Source organism: Lucilia cuprina, chromosome 4 (assembly GCF_022045245.1).
Source record: "Lucilia cuprina isolate Lc7/37 chromosome 4, ASM2204524v1, whole genome shotgun sequence".
Classification (NCBI taxonomy): Eukaryota; Metazoa; Arthropoda; class Insecta; order Diptera; family Calliphoridae; genus Lucilia; species Lucilia cuprina.
This window is the reverse complement of record NC_060952.1, coordinates 27,877,241-27,897,467: the sequence shown is the minus strand read 5'-3', so window position 1 is coordinate 27,897,467 and position 20,227 is coordinate 27,877,241. Positions and strand designations below refer to the sequence as shown.

The 20,227-nt window shown below is 28.0% G+C and overlaps 3 protein-coding genes across 5 annotated transcripts in view; 1 reads left to right on the top strand and 2 right to left on the bottom strand.

Moving 5' to 3' along the window:
* Positions 1-17,083, bottom strand: part of LOC111689951 (serine/threonine-protein phosphatase 4 regulatory subunit 3) — a 24,562-nt gene extending 7,479 nt beyond the window's left edge. Inside the window, exons 1-3 of one of the 2 annotated variants that reach the window (XM_023452421.2) lie at positions 16,541-17,083; positions 483-1,279; positions 232-419 (exon numbers count right to left, since the gene is read on the bottom strand). In XM_023452421.2, coding sequence (XP_023308189.1) covers positions 232-419; positions 483-594 — 300 coding nt within the window. In that variant the 5' untranslated portion in view covers positions 595-1,279; positions 16,541-17,083. The remainder of the gene's footprint in view (positions 1-231; positions 420-482; positions 1,280-16,540) is intronic. The other variant, XM_023452416.2, reaches the window with a different exon arrangement.
* LOC111689966 lies at positions 1,487-19,249 on the top strand. Of its 2 annotated transcripts, none has more exons than XM_046950477.1 (5): positions 1,487-1,686; positions 18,331-18,786; positions 18,847-18,971; positions 19,035-19,112; positions 19,171-19,249. In XM_046950477.1, exons 2-5 carry the CDS (start codon positions 18,468-18,470, stop codon positions 19,243-19,245), a joined length of 597 nt encoding a protein of 198 aa, XP_046806433.1. In that variant the 5' UTR covers positions 1,487-1,686; positions 18,331-18,467; the 3' UTR covers positions 19,246-19,249. The 2 variants fall into 2 exon arrangements, with proteins under 2 accessions (XP_046806433.1, XP_046806432.1); XM_046950476.1 differs by lacking the exon at positions 1,487-1,686 and adding an exon at positions 17,752-17,979.
* On the bottom strand, positions 18,835-19,757 carry LOC111689987. The gene is made up of 3 exons (XM_023452453.2): positions 19,666-19,757; positions 19,383-19,600; positions 18,835-19,325 (listed from the first exon to the last, which is right to left on the bottom strand). The coding sequence occupies exons 1-3, from the start codon at positions 19,667-19,669 to the stop codon at positions 19,269-19,271; spliced, it is 279 nt and encodes a 92-aa protein (XP_023308221.2). The 5' UTR covers positions 19,670-19,757; the 3' UTR covers positions 18,835-19,268.
* Between the last annotated feature and the right edge of the window lie 470 nt (positions 19,758-20,227).

Genomic DNA, 20,227 nt, shown 5'->3' with positions numbered 1-20,227 from the left:
TAATATTTTTGTATTATAAGTATATTTAATTGTAGACTAGCCAATTAGGCCCTATCGGCTTACGGCCATTGTTTTTGAATAAATAAATAAATAAATAAATAAATAAAATTAAGAGTTATATAAGAAACGGTTTACAATTTTAAAGAAATTTTGTAAGATCGTGAACTGGGAAATATGAAGATGAAATAAATTGATTGAAATGAGAATTGAAATTACATTTCAAAATCTTACCTGGCAAATTTTTTCCCATATTTCATCGCAACCGGCCTTTTCCTGAAAACTCAAGGCCAAATCAAAATTATCACCCTCAGACCAAACAATTAAGGTATCCTGTTGCTTTTGATAAGCGGTGTCGGGTTGAATTTTACTTTCCAAAAGTAAGCTACCATCTGATTCAGCGCGTACTAACAAAGAGATGCCTATAACAAATAGAATTTAAAGATTATTTAAAGTAAAATCTTTGAGACATACAAATTACCCACCTTTAAGTCTGTCTACATAATTCGATGACACATGTCCCGTGCCACGATCATCCCATTGACGTTCTGCATTTAGAGCATACAATTTAACACGTCGGCGGGTATCGGTAGTCATTTTCTTAATGTTTGTATTTTTACGGTTATTTTACACAATTTATTTTTGTAAAATATTCTATAATTTCCAATGAAAAAAAATATATAAAACAAAAAAACCCCACTTAAGGTTTTATCTTAGGTTTAGGTGTGTGTGTTTGTGTTTATATGCGGCAGAAAAACACTGGAGTTTATATTTTAACTTTAATAGTTTTGGGAATCGATTTGTTTGTTGTTGTCTAGCGTCCCAATATGTTGTGGCACACGTGTCAAGTAGTTATTGTTGCTAATCTTATGTTTTTTTTATTTCTTAGCTTAAAATTTTAGCAACAACAATGACAACAACAATTTTAGTTCTTGTTTAATACAATAAATAATTGTTATTTCCGTTTTTTTTATATATTTATTTGTCTCTTATTATTGGAAGAGATTTTACTTGGTTAGTTTGTTTTTCTTTCTCGGAAAGGAGAATTTTACAACTTTGTTCCTTTCTATTTCAAGTTGTAGTTCTTTTAGTCCAACTAAATAAAGTTCTATTTCATCAAACTAACGTATTTCAATTGAATTTTAAATTCAAAAATTAATTAATTTTGAGATTTACTCATTTATACAAATTATTATAGTAAACATTGTTACTTTTTTATTTAAAAATAATGCTGCTCTGTTGACGGGGGATGGGCCTGTCTGAAGTGTTATTTAAAGTAAATCTGAAAATAAAAAAAAACAATAAGAATAAATTAGTATAAAGTTTTTTTTTTTTTTGTTTATAAATAAAATGTTAATTTAAAAAAATAATAAGTCGACTGAACTTGAATGAGCTTTTAGTTGTTTGGTTGCTGCTTATCATTGTAGTACAGTGGTTGAAGTTTATTTGGGCGATAGAGGATTAAAATTTTCTTATAGAATTTCGGATAAATCTAGCGTCTTTTAGGCGGAGATCTTAACGATCTGAAAAGCCGAAAATAGTGCAAAGAAGTGGTCAAATGAAATTGTTTGTGCTCATAAAACTTGGAATTTTCATGGTATATTCTAGTAACTGCTGAAGAGGAGCAAGTACTAATTCAGTTGTACACAGTAAACTTGTAGTAGGCACCAGGACACTTCAACATACAAGGTAACGTGATCGCAAATAAACTGACCAGATATGTCTAAGATCTGTCGGCATCTATATGTCACTACTACAGACATCTCTTTAAAAAGTTCAAGAATTGTAAAATGTGTTGTAAAGTAATTAAACGACAAAACTTAAAAACAATCATTTAATTCAATTAGGAAATGCGTTTTACACTAGACAAGCAAGTGTTGCTCCTTGGTTTTATTATGGGGAGTTAAAAAACCTGCTATTAAGGGCGGGTTTCTTACTCATCAGTTAAACTAGGCTTAACTTGCTGTTCGATTAAACTCGGAACATATTTAGGCGGACTTTAACCGATAATTGTGTTTTTCAGGGCGAGTTTTTCTGATAAAGATAATCTTCATTCTTTGGTTAAACCTGGTTTAATATATGTTTCGTGTTTTTCAGTTATCAGTAAAATTACTTATTATCTTAGTTTAACTAAGTGTAATTGGCCAATTAAACTCTAGTTTTAAGTGAGAAAACACAATCAACAAAAACAATAAAACAATGATTTCGGAAGAACAAAAACATAATATTTTAAGTAAATTGCAATTTTCTGATTTGTTTTGTTTCGTTATTTATTGTTTTAAAGGTTTATTTAACATTTTTCCAAAATTTTGCATTTTACAAAAGTATTTTTTGCAAAAAACAGCTGTTCATTGTTTATGTTTTTGAGTGAAAACTTGGCAATACTAACAAAGTTAACTGAGCTTAAATCTAAAACTGAAAAACACAATTATCGGTTAAAGTCCGCCTAAATTTGTTCTGAGTTTAATCTAACAACAAGTTAAGCCTAGTTTAACTGATGAGTAAGAAACCCGCCCTAAGTGTCTAAACGATTAGGAATATTATAGAGTAGAATGTTTGGGAGTTAAAGTTCAATAAAGGGAAGATCATACATCACAAATGTTTGTCTAGTCAAACTGATGTTAAAATATTGTATATAATCCGCCTTATTAATAATGATAAAAAAGTGATTAGTTTGCCATTTTAAAAAGATGAATAAACATTTATCTATCTTCTTTTGACCTAAGACTACTATTTATAACAATTATGAATGAAAATTATTGTGAAAGCTTAACACTATTAAAAAAATACTAAAAACGTCATCAAATGCCGCCAACTAAATCACGTCTAAAAAGATAAAATGTGTGAGTATGTTTTAAAGGTCTTACATATAAACAAAAAGAAAAAAATCGCGCGTTTAAATATACATACATACATCTTTTGAACATAAAACATACATACATTTTAGATATTTTTTGCCAATGCGCAGGGGAAAAAAGAAAAAAAATAAAACAAAAATACACTTCGAAATAGAGAAAATAAATTTGAAATAAAAACAAGCAAAATATGTACAACAAACATACAAATTTGTAGTAAACTTAAACACACACACACACAATTGTTTACAAACAGAAAAAGGTGAAAAACAAATAAAAATGAAAGAAAAAGTTTATAAATAAAAAAAAAACACTACAAAACTTTAGCAAAATAATGCAGAGTAATGTGTATGATTTAATTTATAACGCATTCACAAAAAAAATTACACATATACAATAATAAATTGCATACACAATTAAAATTATTTGTCCCTGGAAATAAATTTATTTCTTTTTCATGACATTTTAGAGAAAGCGATTTGTTCTCTTAATATTCCATAAATTAATTTAAAAAAAAGGTTTTAGTTTTAGGGCGGGTTTCTTAAACTAGGATTAACTTGCTGTTAGATTAAACTCGCAACAAATTTAGGCGGACTTTAACCGTTAATTGTGTTTTTCAATTATGGTTTTAAGTTCAGTTAACTTTTTTAGTATTGCCATCTTTTCACTCAAAAACATGAACAATGAACAGCTGTTTTTTGCAAATAATACTTTTGTAAAATGAAAAACTTTGGAAAAATCTTAAATAAACATTTAAAACAAAAATAAAACAAATCAGAAAACTGCAATTTTTTTTTTTTTTAGGGTTTATTACTACTCAGTTAAACTAGGCTTAACTTGCTGTTAGATTAAACACGGAACAAATTTAGGCGGACTTTAACCGATAATTGTGTTTTTCAGTTATGGATTTAAGTTCAGTTAATTTTGTTAGTATTGCCAGATTTTCACTCAAAAACATAAACAATAAACAGCTGTTTTTTGCAAATAATACTTTTGTAAAATGAAAAATTTTAAATAAACATTTAAAACAAATCGGAAAACTGCAATTTACTTAAAATATTAAGTTTTTCTTCTTTCGAAATCATTGTTTTATTGTTTCTGTAAATTTTGTGTTCTCACTTATAACTGAAGTTTAATTGGCCAATAGCACTCAGTTAAACTAAGATAGTACATAACGTTACAGTTTACTGAAAAACATTAAACATATATTAAACTAGGTTTAAACAAAGAATGTAGATTATCTTTATCTGTAAAACCCGCCCTTAAATCGGGGTTTTGTGTGTATTCAGTTTAGCTATAGTATTACACTCTCTTAAAAAATTATAAAACTTAGGTTTGATTTCCTAAAAAATGTTTCTTTAAATTCTATTGAAAATTATAAATAAAGAAGATTTGTCTAGTATTTTTTTATTTTTGAAAAAGACCTATCAGTTTAAATAACAATAAAATTAACAATAAAAAGTTTGGTTAATTCTTGTGCAATTTAGTTAAAAAATAATTTTCAGTTTTTCTTATTATGAATTACAAAAACTGTTTATATATTTATAGCAACACATTCACAAAATATTAAAAATGCAATTATAGCAAATTATATTTGCATAATTTTACAAGTCTATACATTGCTTGAAATATTCATTAAGGTTGTTTTTAAAAAAAGAAGTATTTTAAATTCGTTTAAAGTTCCTTCTAAGTATAACACTATAGAATAATAATTTTTTTGCATAACATGATTATTCGGGACAAAGATACTTTGATATTAAGATAATTAAACCAAATTTATCTTAAGAAGTGATTATGAATACATCCTAATATCTAAAAATAAAAAAGATGTACAATTACTTTGGTGCATTCCTAATAAAAATATATATACACAGAAATATTGCATTTCGTCATTGTTTGTTTTTTTTTTACACAAAATGAAATATTATCAATGATTTAATATCGTTCATTTAAAATTCAAAAAAAAAAAACGTAAATAAATAAAAACAAAAAAGAATAAAATGTTCAAAAATAAAAATCAAGTTTAACCGGCATTCAAAAGTGTGAAAAAGTGTACGAAAAGATGTAATAAAAATAAATCTGCTAAAAAAAACAATTCAATATTGTTCATTCACACACAGTTTATGATTCCCTTATTACTTAATTTGAAATTGATTTTTTAATTTAATTTTTATTAGAATTAGAGTTATTCAAACGATTTCGCGGAGATTCCCTTTGAATTTGAAATTTTTTCTAAATGAAAGATATTAAATTTAAAATTTGTATTATTTTAAATCGAATCTTATCTCAAAAAGAACCGTACAAAAACTAACTTTCAGTCGTAAACTACCCAGCAAAAAAAGAACTTCCAAAGAAGCGAAAAAGAAGTAGAATTTACTGCATGGAATTACTGAAAAGGACCTGAAGAATTGATGATTTGAACATAGGAAGAATGTCCTTATTATTTGATTCCAAATTCACTACATCTGAAGTCATTCTCAGGAATTATTTTTTTATTAAGTTATTGAGGAGTGAACTCGTAGTATTATATAGAAAACAACTAATACGACTTAAATAATATTAACATAAATAAATAAATTACACGCATTTATCAATCAACTCCAAAATAAAATGGGTTTAATTCAAAAAATTTCAGTACAAAAAAATATACCTTCAATTTTAAACAAAATTGGTTTCTTTCGATTCTTTGGAAGTCAAAAAACATTACTTCCAAAGAAGTAAAAAAAATTACTTAGTGTCACTTTCGAAGTAGTGCTAAATGTTATTCTTTAGGAAGTTCTTTGTTTTATTTTTGCTGGGTAAGGTTAGTGTACCGGACTATTGCAGGTTATGCGAAGATGAGGATGAAGTAGAAACAATCTAGCATATCATTTGCCAATGTCCTAGGGTACAGAACCCCAGGCTGAAATGGCTAGGGAATAGGTTCCATGGCGAACTGGGGGAAATTGCGGAACTTAATCCTCGCAGTCTACTAGGTTTTGTCAACGGAATTAGTAACTTCTTTGACTGGGCTTTATAGGGGAATTAGTAACATCTTTGACTGGACTTTATAGGGGAATATAGATTTCCTTTATTATATATAAAGCAAACATATATGTAATTATCTGTTTTTTTAATTTTTGTGTTGTGATAGTGTTTTGGCTTCTCTGTTTTTCAGAATCTTTACTTTCTTAAAGGGAATCACAATGGACCTTATGATCTCCGAGTAGACATACTTCGTTTCTACGGTGTATGACCCTTCTTAACCTAACATAACCTAAGGTTAGTTTGATAGGAGTATGTATACTACATCAAATCCGTAGGAATACACCTAGGCCACTATCGGGCCTGTAGAGTTAAAAACTATGAATAAAAGTATAATGTATAGTCGGGCATGGCCCATTTGATACCCTACATCAATGATTATGTATGTAAATAATGCATTTTTTTAACTTATTGTTGGCAAAAAACGATATTTTCTACAAGAGGAATTATATGGGTGTAAGCATATATATAAGCAAATCCTTATACATTTTGGTGGAGAAATTAACGTCTACTTCAAGGTTATTTAAGTCGAATTTAACAACACTATTATAAGTGTTTATAAGTAAATTTTAACCTTAAAATTATTTTCTGAGAGGGAGTTTGTATGAGGTCCGACGATTGCAAAAATCGGCCATGTCATTTAAAATTTTACAGAACTAAGTTTGGCCAATTTTTGTTGATACACTAGAACATTTTACATAATTATGAGTCCAAAAGTCCAATTCAATGGGAGCTAGGCGAAATAAAAGACCTTTTACAACTATTTTCAAAATCATTCGTTGGGTCAAAAGGAGATTATGTGCAAAAAATTGAGACCTGTACCGCGCGCCCAATCTTTACATGAACAGACAAATGAAAATAACAAACCGATTTAAAAAATGTTTCTGAACCGATTGATATACTTTAAGGTGGATGTAAGACCACAACATATTTGAGTGTTAAAAATTTCCGCGCAAATGCATAATATTCTCTCTATACTATAGTACTGTAGGGTAAACAAATTTCAGTTCTATCATTGAGACATTAATATTCTGACGTCAAATTTGTCTGACATGCCGCAAATTTTTGTTTTTGCTTTTTTGTAGAACAAGCTTATACATAAATTCATATACACATACATGTATTTGTTATTGGTAGCACTTTTTAACCACATACCACTAGACACCTATAAATGCAACTATATACTACTAGAATACTACGTTTATTTCAATTTATATGGAATATTTACTATAATATTTAAACAGTATGAGAAAAAAACGTGATTTTTATTTTTAAAGCAAATAAATAATGAATGAAGTACAACATATAGTATTTTTTGGCAAAATAATACTTTAATAATCTTTACGTATATTTGTGTCTAAATGTGAACGTAAAATATATCAAAAAACGTTATCAGTAAGAATATAAAGTTAAAGTGGTAGCAATCAAATGTTAAACTACGTCTATGTTATTAATTTCATTTAAAGATAAGATTTTATAGAAAATCTTTATAAAATATATACATATTTCAATGTCATGTAGTTAACAGCTAGAAAAAAATCTTTGCAATTTTTTTTTAAAGAAAACATTTACGTTCAAACATTCTTATCAATATAAAATGAACACAAAATTGCCGCGATACAACAAGATGAATAATAATAATAATAATAATATAAATTCACTGTACTTTAATGGATTTTTGCATTTAGTAGTCAACCATCTCACAAATAATTACTCATCATTGTTATTGTTTATTTTTATAAACATTGACTGATTTGCAAACTTATTCGACTCTTTGTTAGTATTTTGAAAATTTTCTTGCCTACTTCGTTTTAATATATTCATTCGTTCGTACACAACACTCAATACGTAGTGGAATCTATAGATGAAGAGTATGTATTAGTCATGTTGGAAAATTTGTTTTTCATTTCAATTTTTACGTAAAATTTTTGAAAATTCATTCATAGAAAAATATGTGCATGGAAACAATATGCATTTTTATTTGTAGCAGAAATAATTTTGAAAACAAATTTATATATATTTTTTTTGGTTTTATTTTTAGCATACATATTTTCTAAATGTATAATGATATGATTTGCAAAAATTCTTACATATTGAATATAGGATTTTTTGTTTTAACAAATAAACCAATATTTTAAAACAAAAATAATCATTATTATTCAAATAATAACAGAGGAATAGTATAAGAGAAAGATTGAAAAAATGATTGCTTTTAACAAGTCCAAAAACATATAATAAAAACTTGTAACAATAAAAATATGGTAGCGACAAATGGATTAAATCGAATACAAAAGTTATTCTAAACTGTCTTCATTTCATAAAAGCATAGAGTATAATTTATTGTTCCATCACACAATATGTAATTCCGAATTAAAACAAGCCATAAAATGGTTAATCCATTAAATGTTAAAATCATTTATCTTCACCCCTGTTATTTGTATTAAACATTTTTTATATACCCTATAAGAAATGACTAAACAAAGAGTCAAATAATATGTGAGTAACTTTTAGTTTTTAATATGCAAAAAAAAAATGTTGGGGAGTTAAATCAAAAGGCATAAACGTAAAATAAATACATGGGTAGCAAGGAACACAATAAGATTGTAGACAAACATGTACTTTAAACTAAAACAAGTCTTTATGCACAACAACAAAAAGTACAACTTGTTGTAGTTTTAACTGGTAATAACATCAAATTCACACTACGTTGGGAAAATGATAAAAGAAACTGATGTCTTTTAGAAAACTAAGAATTTCATGAATATTTTATATCAGGGACGACAAATACATTTAGGGCGGGTTTCTTACTACTCAGTTAAACTAGGCTTAACTTTCTGTTAGATTAAACTCTGAACAAATTTAGGCGGACTTTAACCGATAATTGTGTTTTTCAGTTATGGATTTAAGTAGTAGTAGTAGTAGTAATTTTTTATTGAGACTTATTTCATTTTTGACACTACGAAAATCTTATAAGAGTAAAGATATATGTAACAAGGTTTCTTAGAACTATATTCGTCTTATTCTAATACACGGTGAATTGAAATGGCTACTAGCCTGCAAAATGGATGGAAGATGTAACACTATGTGTACATTGTATTTTTATGAAATGTCAATGCTTGCTCGTTATGGATTTAAGTTCTGTTAACTTTGTTAGTATTGCCAGATTTTCACTCAAAAACATAAACAATGAACAGCTGTTTTTTTTTGCAAATAAAATGAAAAATTTTGGAAAAAATTTTAAATAAACATTTAAAACAAATCGGAAAACTGCAATTTACTTAAAATATTAAGTTTTTCTTCTTTCGAAATCATTGTTTTATTGTTTTTGTAAATTGTGTGTTCTCACTTATAACTGAAGTTTAATTGGCCAATAGCACTCAGTTAAACTAAGATAATAAGTAACGTTACAGTTTACTGAAAAATACAAAACATATATTAAACTAGGTTTAAACATTCGCATTTCGCATTTAGTGAAACAGGTCCTTAAAATTGTACCAAACTATATTTCAAATTGTGCCAACGTTCCCGCGACAATTGGATCTTCGTTCCGGAGACATACTCCACCAAAGATTGTCATCCCAATGACAACAGCCACAGTCGAACTGTTACAACAGCAAATTGTACCAAATTACATTTAAAATTGTACATTTTCACAGTCATCGTAATTTTTTTTTTTTTTGCAAAATTTATAAAAATATGATAATGTGTAATAAATAACAAACTTTTGGTAATTTTCCTTAAAAATTAAGGAACTGACAATGACCAAAGAAATCAGTTTCATATGATTGGGTATTACGGACTATACTGTATTATTTGTTATTAGTATTAATTGGGTTTGTGCTGATGTCTGTAACACACAAACATTGTATTCCCACCTTAAAGTATATCAATCGCCTTAGGATCATTTTCTGAGTCGATTTAGCTATGTCGTCCGTCTGGCTGTCCATGTCATTCCATAGATCTTTATTTTTGGTTTGAGAAAGGAACTAATGTAAGTTGATGAACGATCGGGAAATTCTCGTCTGTCCAAAAGGAGCCTAGTTCTGATTTAATATGCCTCTTACATAAAAGAAGTTCTCTGGTGCTGTTGTATTCTCAAAAGAATGCACATTGTTTCATGCTATCCGACTTGGTTGAGACCTGACTTTTAACATGTCGAGGTCGCCTATTGCTATTTAATTTAGACCAGTGATTGCTTTTTCCTTGACGGGGTGCACTTTGGGATTGATCCGATGTTGTTGTCTTTTGAATGTTGTTGCTTACATTGTTAAACAATGAATCGGGTCTAAATTAGTCATACCTTAAAAAACTGTTTAGAATAACTTGATGCTCCATATGTTTCACTAACATTTTAATTATTGTATATTTATTTATACACAGGAGCGGTTTATTTATCTAAAAAAATGTATTTTTCTTTATTTTCCACTTAATCAGTAATGTTAATAACTTTATATGTATTAGAAATTTTATATTTTTAAATGGCACACCCATTTCTTTATTAAAAACTTAATAATAAAGTTATCATATTTCAAAAAAAATTTACATTCTATGATGAAATATGTAAATTTACACATTAAAGAAAAATTTTCGGGGAATTTTTTAGAATATTCAATTTAAACCCACTGTACTAAAATAATAATAAACAAACAAAAATATTGAACGAAGTAAATGTATCAACAAGCAACAGCAAAAGCCTACTCATGTGCAAAAACATCGGAAATACAAAAAGTAACCAAAAACATACATATGTACATATGTACGTACATATCTATGCTTATACTAAGAGTTACAAAAATATATTTAGTCATTCGTTTTGTTTATAAGTCTGGCTATCTGTCTGTTTGACTCGTTGTGTCTAAATGGCGAATTGTCTGATAATGCAAACAAAAAAAAATAAGAAGAAAAAGAAATACTGTAGCATCGTTGAATGTAGTTCAATAGCAATTCATATAGTCGGAATTTTAGATGTACATGTTTAAAATATACTCATCGGATGCATGTGGTTGCAAAAAATGAGAATTGTTGTGTTTCAACACCATTGACTCCACAATCATAGAAGCAAAATTCACAACAAGTTAGCCTTAAGCGTTTGAGTGTTTAACTTTTTGTTGTTTGTTTTATTAGCAAGCTAACTGACGACGACGGCTGCTGGTATTTTCATTCATTTTGTATATATGCGCGCTCTTTTCACAAATCACACCTTCTTTTTGCCACTTCTTTTAGTATAGTTTTATTCACCACTCCTTGTCAATCCACCCTCTACTAATATGAGTTCTTCCGCCTTTTTGTATGTTGGTTTAGTATTTTATATACCAAAAATTATTAACATTAAACATTAACATTGTTATTTGAAGGACTTTTAATTCATTAAATAAAAAAATCAGATATGGGATGTCTAATTCCGATATAAAACAAAAAAAAATACTTGCTCAACCTGTTTATATGCAATATTGTCTTGACTGACATCAAAATACCTGAGGAACTTTTGAGTATCCAACTTCTTTTCGAGAAAAATATGAAAAAACAATACATTGCCATCAATAGAAAACCTGTTGGCTTTAATATTAAAATATTATCAATCTTGGTTCCGGAATTAGAGTTGTAATAAATTGTTATATTTGTAAGGAATCTCCCGGTAATATGTTTGAATATCAATAATTTCCTTGAAGATTTGAATTCGAATTTAATCACGCTGAAAATGAGATCCATGCTAACTTGTGCTTATATTGTACTAATTATGTCTCTTTGTTAGCGCTCTCAGGAATGCCAGCATGTATTTTATTAATTTTTTTAAGCGAGAAAAGTTATGAGGAGGTCACTATCAACCACTGAAATCCGAACGTTCATAATTTATTGGATCCGAAAGTTTTAAAGCATAAAATCGAAACGATCTGAAATCTTTTGTAACAAATCAGTAAGTCGTGCTGACTAAAGAGTTTCTCCGAAGTAGTTATCCCAACTTTAACATTACCCAGTTGGATAACTTCCCCATGTCCGAACAAAAGTTGCTTTGAAACAACTGAAATCAGTATACAGCAACAAATTTAACGCCTACCGGTCTCGTATACACCCTGCCCCCAATATGGCATGTCTCTTTGATGAAAGACCTTATCTTGGGGGTAAAGAGGTGCTACCAGTACCTCTGGTCTGTTTTACTCCCGACTAGTCCTCGAATGATTTGACATGTGGTGGGACCAGAGTACCAAATACTCTGTTACTACAGATGTGGCCGAGCAACCAATTCCGAGTTTTTTTTTAACCTGTTAAATATCTATACTCTTCGCGAAGAATTGCCGCAGTATATGTTGGTGAATTTGGTCAGGTTGACACTTGGTAATTCCCTGACATTCCATAGATCTATATTTATGGTCTGAGAAAGGAACTAATGTAAGTTGATGAAAGATTGGGAACGATCTCGTCTGTTCAAAAGGAGCCTAGCTCTGATTTAATATGCCTCCTACATAAAAGAAGTTCTCTGGTGCTGTTGTATTCTCAAACGAATGCATATTGTTTCATGCTATCTGACTTGGTTGAGACCTGACTTTTACATGACATGTCGAGGTCGCCTATTTCTATTGAATTTAGACCAGTGATTGCTTTTTCCTTGACGGGGTGCGCTTTGGGATTGGTCCGATGTCGTTGACTTTTGAATGTTGTTGCTTACAGTGTTTAACCATGATTTGGGATGAACATTCACACGGAATCAAAGTTTCATATATATTTAATTACCTTGTGTAATACATGAAAAAAAATAGAAATCCTTAAAAAGGGACATGTTTATGCTTTGACCCAGCTCATTTAATATTAACTTCAGGCGAAAATTATGAGGATTGGTATCACAAAATGAACAAAGCTTTAAGTTTTAAACGAATAAATTTCTTTACACATTATCAATGCCCATCATTGCACCACTACTACCAGCTATGTCATATTTTTTCTTTTACTTTTTATATCGTTTTTCAAAATTTATGCATGTTTTCCCCTCATGTTGAGGTTGGTTATATACATTTAAACGTTCCATCGACTTTTTGTACAGGAACTATATTTTTAAAGGTAACGTTTTGTTTTTTTTTTTTTTTTTTTTTGTTACTTGGTACGATTTATTTACGTCTCCAGCATTATTGGTTTTTCATAACATTATATTTTCTAGTATAAACTTGTTGTAGTAGTGTTGTATGTTGTTATTCTTTCATTTTATTTTCCCACTCTATACTATATTCTATTGTTTATAACACGTTATTTTTGTGTGCATTTTTTCGCATTTAGGTGTTTTTTTTCCACTGTTTATTTTGTTCTATGCTTTTGTAATGTGTATATCAAAAGCGTTCTTTTAGTATTATTCATATGGTTGAGTGGTGTATCAGAAAAAAATTTCTAAAATGCAAGTTTTTTTTTTTGTTTAATTAATGCTATATATTTGTTATAAACATTTAAAAAGAAAATTTTAAATTTTGTTTTTTTTTTTTTTTTTTTAATAAAGTCGTTTAAGGAAAGTTCTGAAAGAATTATATCCTTTATAAATTGTTTAATTAAAAAAAATAATAATTGGTAATAGGAATATGTAATTGAAACTATGACGAAGGAGTCCGTTTTGAATTAATTTGAGAACTATTTTCTTCCATCAGTGTTGTTCATGTCCATATTAATAGGGCCACAATTACATAAAAATATTCTATTGTATCGACTTCATAACATGTGACCAAGTGCAGTTTGTGGATCTAGTTAGGTAAATCATCGTAGCATTATTTTGAGTAAACCCTGAAAACCGGGTGTTATCCCTAAAGACGGAATTTTAATAGTTGCTGAAATAATTTTTCCATATTCCTTTTAAAGAAAATAAATACCTATGTGTTCAAAATTTTGGCATCTTATAAAGTCTTCCAACTCGTTTTTAAAGTCATATTTATAAGCGATTCCAAAAGTAATAAAACATGTTTAATTTTTCGAAATTTGATTTTTCAAATTTATAGGATTTTTAATTTTTATTTTTCATTTTTAATATTTTTTTATATAAACAATATTTTGAATATATTTAGTTATTTATAGGTATTATTAGCCATTATTTGAGAAGGACGTTGGGTTCAAAAAATATAATAAAATGTGTTTTACATAATATAGGTAACTCCATAAAAAATAAAAATAAAACTTTTATAACATTTGTATATTTGAAGATAATTCAACAAAATTTCAAAAAAAAAAAACAAGTAGAAAAGTATAGTCGGGCATGGCCGACCATATAATACCCTACACACCATGAGTATATTTTTAACTTTTTATAAAATTTTTATTTTTATAAAGAAACTTTTATGTTGAATATTACCATAATTCCAAAATATTTAAGCAATTTATTGACAAAAAACTAAATTTTATAAATGAGGCTTTATATGGGGCAAATATGGGCCGATCCTCGGTAAATTTGGGAAATGGATATATTTCTAAATAACAGTTAGTTTTGTTGAGTTTCATTGCCATACAAATGGTTACAAGTCAATTTTAGACATTTAAGACATTTTTTGAAGAGGGGTTTGTATGGGGAATAGGGTCAAATAAGGGCCGATCCTTATGAAAATCTGCAGTGTCATTTATACTTATATAAAACTTATTTGTGCCAATTTTTAGGGAGATAACAGAATATTTGATGTAATTATGGCATAAAAAGTTCAAATCGGGAGGTACGCTTGTATGGGGGCTAGGTGAAATAATGGACCGATTTCAACCATTTTCAATAGCTTCGTCCCTCTGCCCAAAAACATGCTTGGTCCAAATTTCATCAAATTATCTTGAAAATTGCGGCCTGTACCTTTCGCACAAGGTTTACATGGACAGCCAGCCGGACAGACGGACATGTCTTAATCGACTCAAAAAATGATTCTGAATCGATCGGTATTGGACCAATATTTTTGTATGTTACAAACATCAGCACAAACGTATAATACCCTCCCCATTATAGTGCTGTAGGGTATAAAAAAATAAGAAAAATAAATTGGTATTTGATCTTTTGTAGCACCAAAGACGAAGACTTTTGAAAAATTTTGAAATCGGTCTTCATCTCGCCATTATACAAATGTTTTCGCAAATATAACTTTCTAGCTCATAATTCAGTTTTTTATATCATATACCTTCAAATCGGCAGATCTATATAAGCAATTATGCCGATTTTCATAACGATTGCAGATCTTTTGACGCTATTTCTACTTAAAGTTTAATTTTAGAAAAACACTCAAACATCCGTAACTCACTTCTAATCACTAGTATTGTAATAAAATATTAACCTCAGGACAAAAAATTTGAGAAAGAATCATGTTTTTATTATCGGAGTGAATATCAATACCTTAGTTTTTCTCCACTTTTTTTAAATCATAAATATTAGCCCTAATAGTTTAAGCTTAAAGTCCAATGACCTATAAAGTTATTTTAATATACATACATACATATATATCTGCTATTCAGAAATTGACTTTGTAATATAGTTAATTGGTCATTTAAGGTTTTTTTTATAAGTATTACTTTGAATTAATAAATAAATGATGAAAAACATAAATTCTTTTCATTAAATGTTACAACAAACACTAATAATGCACAAATCGTGAAATGATGGTTCATTCAAAATTCATTTAATTCAAAAAATTATACTCAGACGTCATTAAAAACAGATTTTGAATAAGATAATTAAGATTTGTATTATAATTATGCAAAATGCATACATATTATAATATAATAATAAAATCCAAATAAGAATTTAGCAAAGAGAAAAAAAATTATTAAAAATAATGGATACACACACAAAATACGAAAAATCGTAGAAATCAGACAAGAAAAAAAAATACGTAAATAAAAAAACAACAACAAATACATAAAAGAAAAACAAAAGAAGAAAATTCACCACTTTTAGCGGCGGGCTAAAGAAGAATGTGAAAAAAACAAAACGAAGAAATGTAAATTCAACTCAGAAAAATATTAATAAATATTTTAAAAATTACATTAGTTGAAAAAATACATTGTTCCTTAAATATAAATTTTGAATTCACATTTTGGAAAATAAACTTAATGCTAATGCATTACTATTCTCTTGGTATTTTTGGCAACATTGTAGAAATACACCAACTCGAACTGGTTGGTATGTACTCTTTAGAAAAACACAATGACACACGTACTTAAATTAAAATGATGTTTGGAGATAATGAGATACAGACAAAGCTCTATAAATTGTTGTAACCTTTAAAATTAAAAAAAAGTAAATATTAACTTTTTCTATATTTAGTTAATAAATGTTTTAAATTTTACATTATTAACTAGTTTTAGTAATTGCAAAAATTATTCGAAAATAATTAAATTTACTAATGACGTTGGCGTAGACGTCAGTTAATAAAACAGAGTCGTCTTTTGGCACACGTACGTTGACGTCGTTTTCTGTAAACACTATTCACACACAAACGCACTCACTTTCATATACATACACACAATAATGTGGACAGTCATTCGACGACAGAATAACACCAACACTTTTTTCTCTCATTTTTCTAATAACATAAAGACAAAAAAAAAAGCCGAAAAGGGACGTAATGCGAAGGCCACACTATTTTTTCATCTTCACAATTTCCTACTTAATTACTATTACTAATCGAACAGTAGCTGTTATTTAAAAACAAAAATATTATAATTACTTGTTTCAAACTCCAGTGTAATTACGATTTTCTTATTGTACAAATATTCACAAATTATAATTAAATTGTAGCTGTATGGTCGCACCACTTTTTTTATAATATACACTACACCACTTCTTTGCCACTCACTCACTGACTCGTTCACTCACTACTTTACAATCTGTATTTTTGTCAATTACTCTTTAGGCTGCTCTTTTTCCAAGTTTTTTTTCCTTTCATCAATGTCTGCACCTTAAATTTTTTTGACGACAAATTAATGTATTTATATGAGAAAATTTTCACAATATTTCTTTGATTTGCGTTTACGCATATTTCAAGCTTTAATTATTTATATGTTTTATAATTTTTAATAACTTTTTTATATGGAAATTTTACAAATAAAACTACGTATTTCTAAAACACACACCGATTCCGACAGCCCTATACGACGAATGGCCACAAAACATTCGTCATTCTACGATGCCGCCATATTGGAAAAAAATATACAAAAAAGAAACAGAGTTGTTATTTATTAATGTACAAGTGACAAAATAAATAAAAACAATGAGAGTAAATAGTGTTTTTTTGTTAGACAAACAATTAATGTACAACTTTTAATATATTTAAATATTTGGATTTTGTTTTCGTCCACATATTAAACAATTTTCATAAATAACATTGCAATGCTTTTTTATTTTAATTACACAAGTAATGCGACTCTGTTTTTATTTTTTTTTTTTGGCAATTGTAGAGAATTAACAAGGATGCCACATTGTAATAATAGAACTTTTGATGGTATATATTCGAAATAATTTTGAAATCCTTTTGAAAATGGATCGGTTAACATTTTAATAAACGGAAATCGTTAAAATGAATCAAAAATGAATTTTCGAATTAAGTTTCTTTTATATCAGTATCTAGTATTTATTTAAATTATATTCTACATAAGTGAAATGTCAAATATCTATGTGATCAAAGGTAGACTTTTCGGGTATAAGAAAAATGAAATCATAATTCCTAATCATTTTAATTTATACTATGTTAAGCTGATATAAAAAAACTTCATTATGATTTTAAAATTTTATTATACTTATTATATAGCTTATAGTTCACAGAACTGAAAATCAGTAAATCATATTACAACTATCTGGGCACATTGAACCTAAAATACAACAGCTTAATCTATTACAATTCTCCATTGTGTAGAAATTCCACCTTTACCTCTTTCCAAACTTCTGAAGAATAATGTAAAAACGAAAAAAAAACTTAAAAATTTGCAACGATAAAAAAGAGAGCAAACAAAAACAAAGTTATACATAGAAAAAAGCTCTCGAAGTAATACTTCAAAAAAAACGAACATTTTGCACAAAATGAAAGAAACAAGTCTACTCACTCTTTTTAACTATACACACAAAATTTGCACCAATTAACAAACATAAACTATACGTTTCTTAATTAAGGTAATAAATAGAATTCTACATTAATTTGTTTATATTTTTATGATTATGCAATTAGAGAATTAACAAGCAAAACATAAGAAAATACAAAAACGACGCGTTACTCCAACAACAGCGCGCACACGACTAAATAAATACGAGACAAAATAAAAAATCCGATGAATTGTATATGAAAAGGAATAATAATAAAACGGAATATGGAGAACAAAACAAAAGTTACAATGACATTTGTTGTATTTAGTAAATAAATAAATCCGCTGGCTTCGTTTTCATAAAAAATATATATATTTTTTAAAAAAGATTCTACTTGCCGTGATAAATTTTAAATTTTATTCAATTAGACCTTTGTTTTAGATTTCAGTCAACTATTCTCGAACGGCTGTACTGATTGATTTGAAAATTTATGTTTGTTAACAACACTGCATTTAAATTAAGTTTACAAAGGCACACAAAGACTTAGCAAGTGGAAATGCTCCAGCTAGTTTTCAACAATGGCTATTAATCAAGATATTATACCTTTAAGCTACAAATGCCATAGTCTACCAAATTTATATAAAGGTTCCACAGAAACAAACATAAATCTTGAAATCTACGAATATGGACCAGATGCTTTAGAAGTTAAATTATTAAATACAAACTATAAAATGCAATGGAAAGCATTAAAGAAACAATTTTTGTATTTAATTCTATGTTTCTCAGCATATCTCACAAATTTTTTATTAAAACCAAATCATTTAAGCTATATTGATACAATATTTATAATTTGGCTTGTGCCACTGTTGTGGCGTCTAAACCGTCTGGTGGAGTATGGTAAATATATTGATATATAATGTTTAGAAATATTTGTTATTATTTTAATGATTTCTTTAGAAAAATTTATTTTTTGTTACGATTTTGGTTTACATTTGCAAATACAAAAATTTATGGGTCAGAAAAATAGATTTGTGGCTGCCTGTAATATACACGACATAGTTATCAATGAAGTTTTAGAAGATGTAAGTAATATTCTATTTATAGACGTTAATTAAGTTATTAATTTTGTTGTTTACTTTTTACAGTTGGATTTTCGTTATTTACTTATTTTAAGAACCAAAGGCAAATTATTTCTTAACAAACCCATAATTCCCATATTTACGGTAAGTTTACAAAATCTAATTTACAACGCTTTTGTGTACAATATTATGTTTTTTCTAGGTATTTAAACCTTCATATGACTGCTTATGTTTAGTATATAAACATCTTAATAAAGTAATGCTGATTAATAATTAAATTACATTAATAACGTTGTTTTTTTATAACAACATTAGACCGTCTTCCACCACACTAATTTCATTCAATAATTCGTCTGCCTGAAAAGTTGAAAACAGTATTAGTTTTATTTTGATAAATATAACAAATTTTGCTACCTTCGATTTCTTTATTTCTTCGCTTGTTCTGGGTATTTGATTTTCATCCGGCATTTTCAGTTGGACTTGCTCAATTTTCATGTCCACATTGACCAGATTCTTTAATTCTGAAACACAAGTTTGCTTCATTATTTTGCGATAATCATCCGTAGAACTACGATAGGCAATGCAATTTGTTTGCAAAGGTCGTAATTTGAAAATTTGCTGCAATTGTTCATCTAAAAATTGTTTCACAGATTATAATATTTTCCAATATATTATGTGCATTATTTTGAATATTTACCCATTTTTTTGCTTGTTTACGTTTGTTTGAAAGTTTAAAAAAACAATCGAGTGGCGGCAGCTGACACTAACAATGTCGGCGGCAGCATAAATGCGGCTGTAAGCCGCTTAGGTTTTCGACTACGGTTAGTTTTAAAAATTTCAGCGATTTTATTTAAAATTGGAATCCGAGAGATTAAGCAAATATTTTAAAAAATTGGTATTAGGGTTCTACAAATCGACATTCGAATAATCGAACAATCGACTTTTTGTCGAAAAGTCGAAGTCGACTATTTTGTTCCAAAAAAGTCGATAACTCGACTATCGTCTATGAAAAATGTCGAAAAGTCGAATTTGTAAATAAAAGTCAAAAAAAGTCGAAAAAAGTCGGAAAAAGTCGGAAAAAGTCAAAAGAAGTCGAAAAAAATCGGAAAAAGTCGAAAATAGTCGAAAAAAGTCGGAAAAGTCGAAAAAAGTAAGAAGTCGAAAAAACTCAAAAAATTGCAACAAACAGAAAAAATATAAATAATTTTTTTTATTAATAATAATAATAAATAATAATAATAATAATAATATAATGTTAA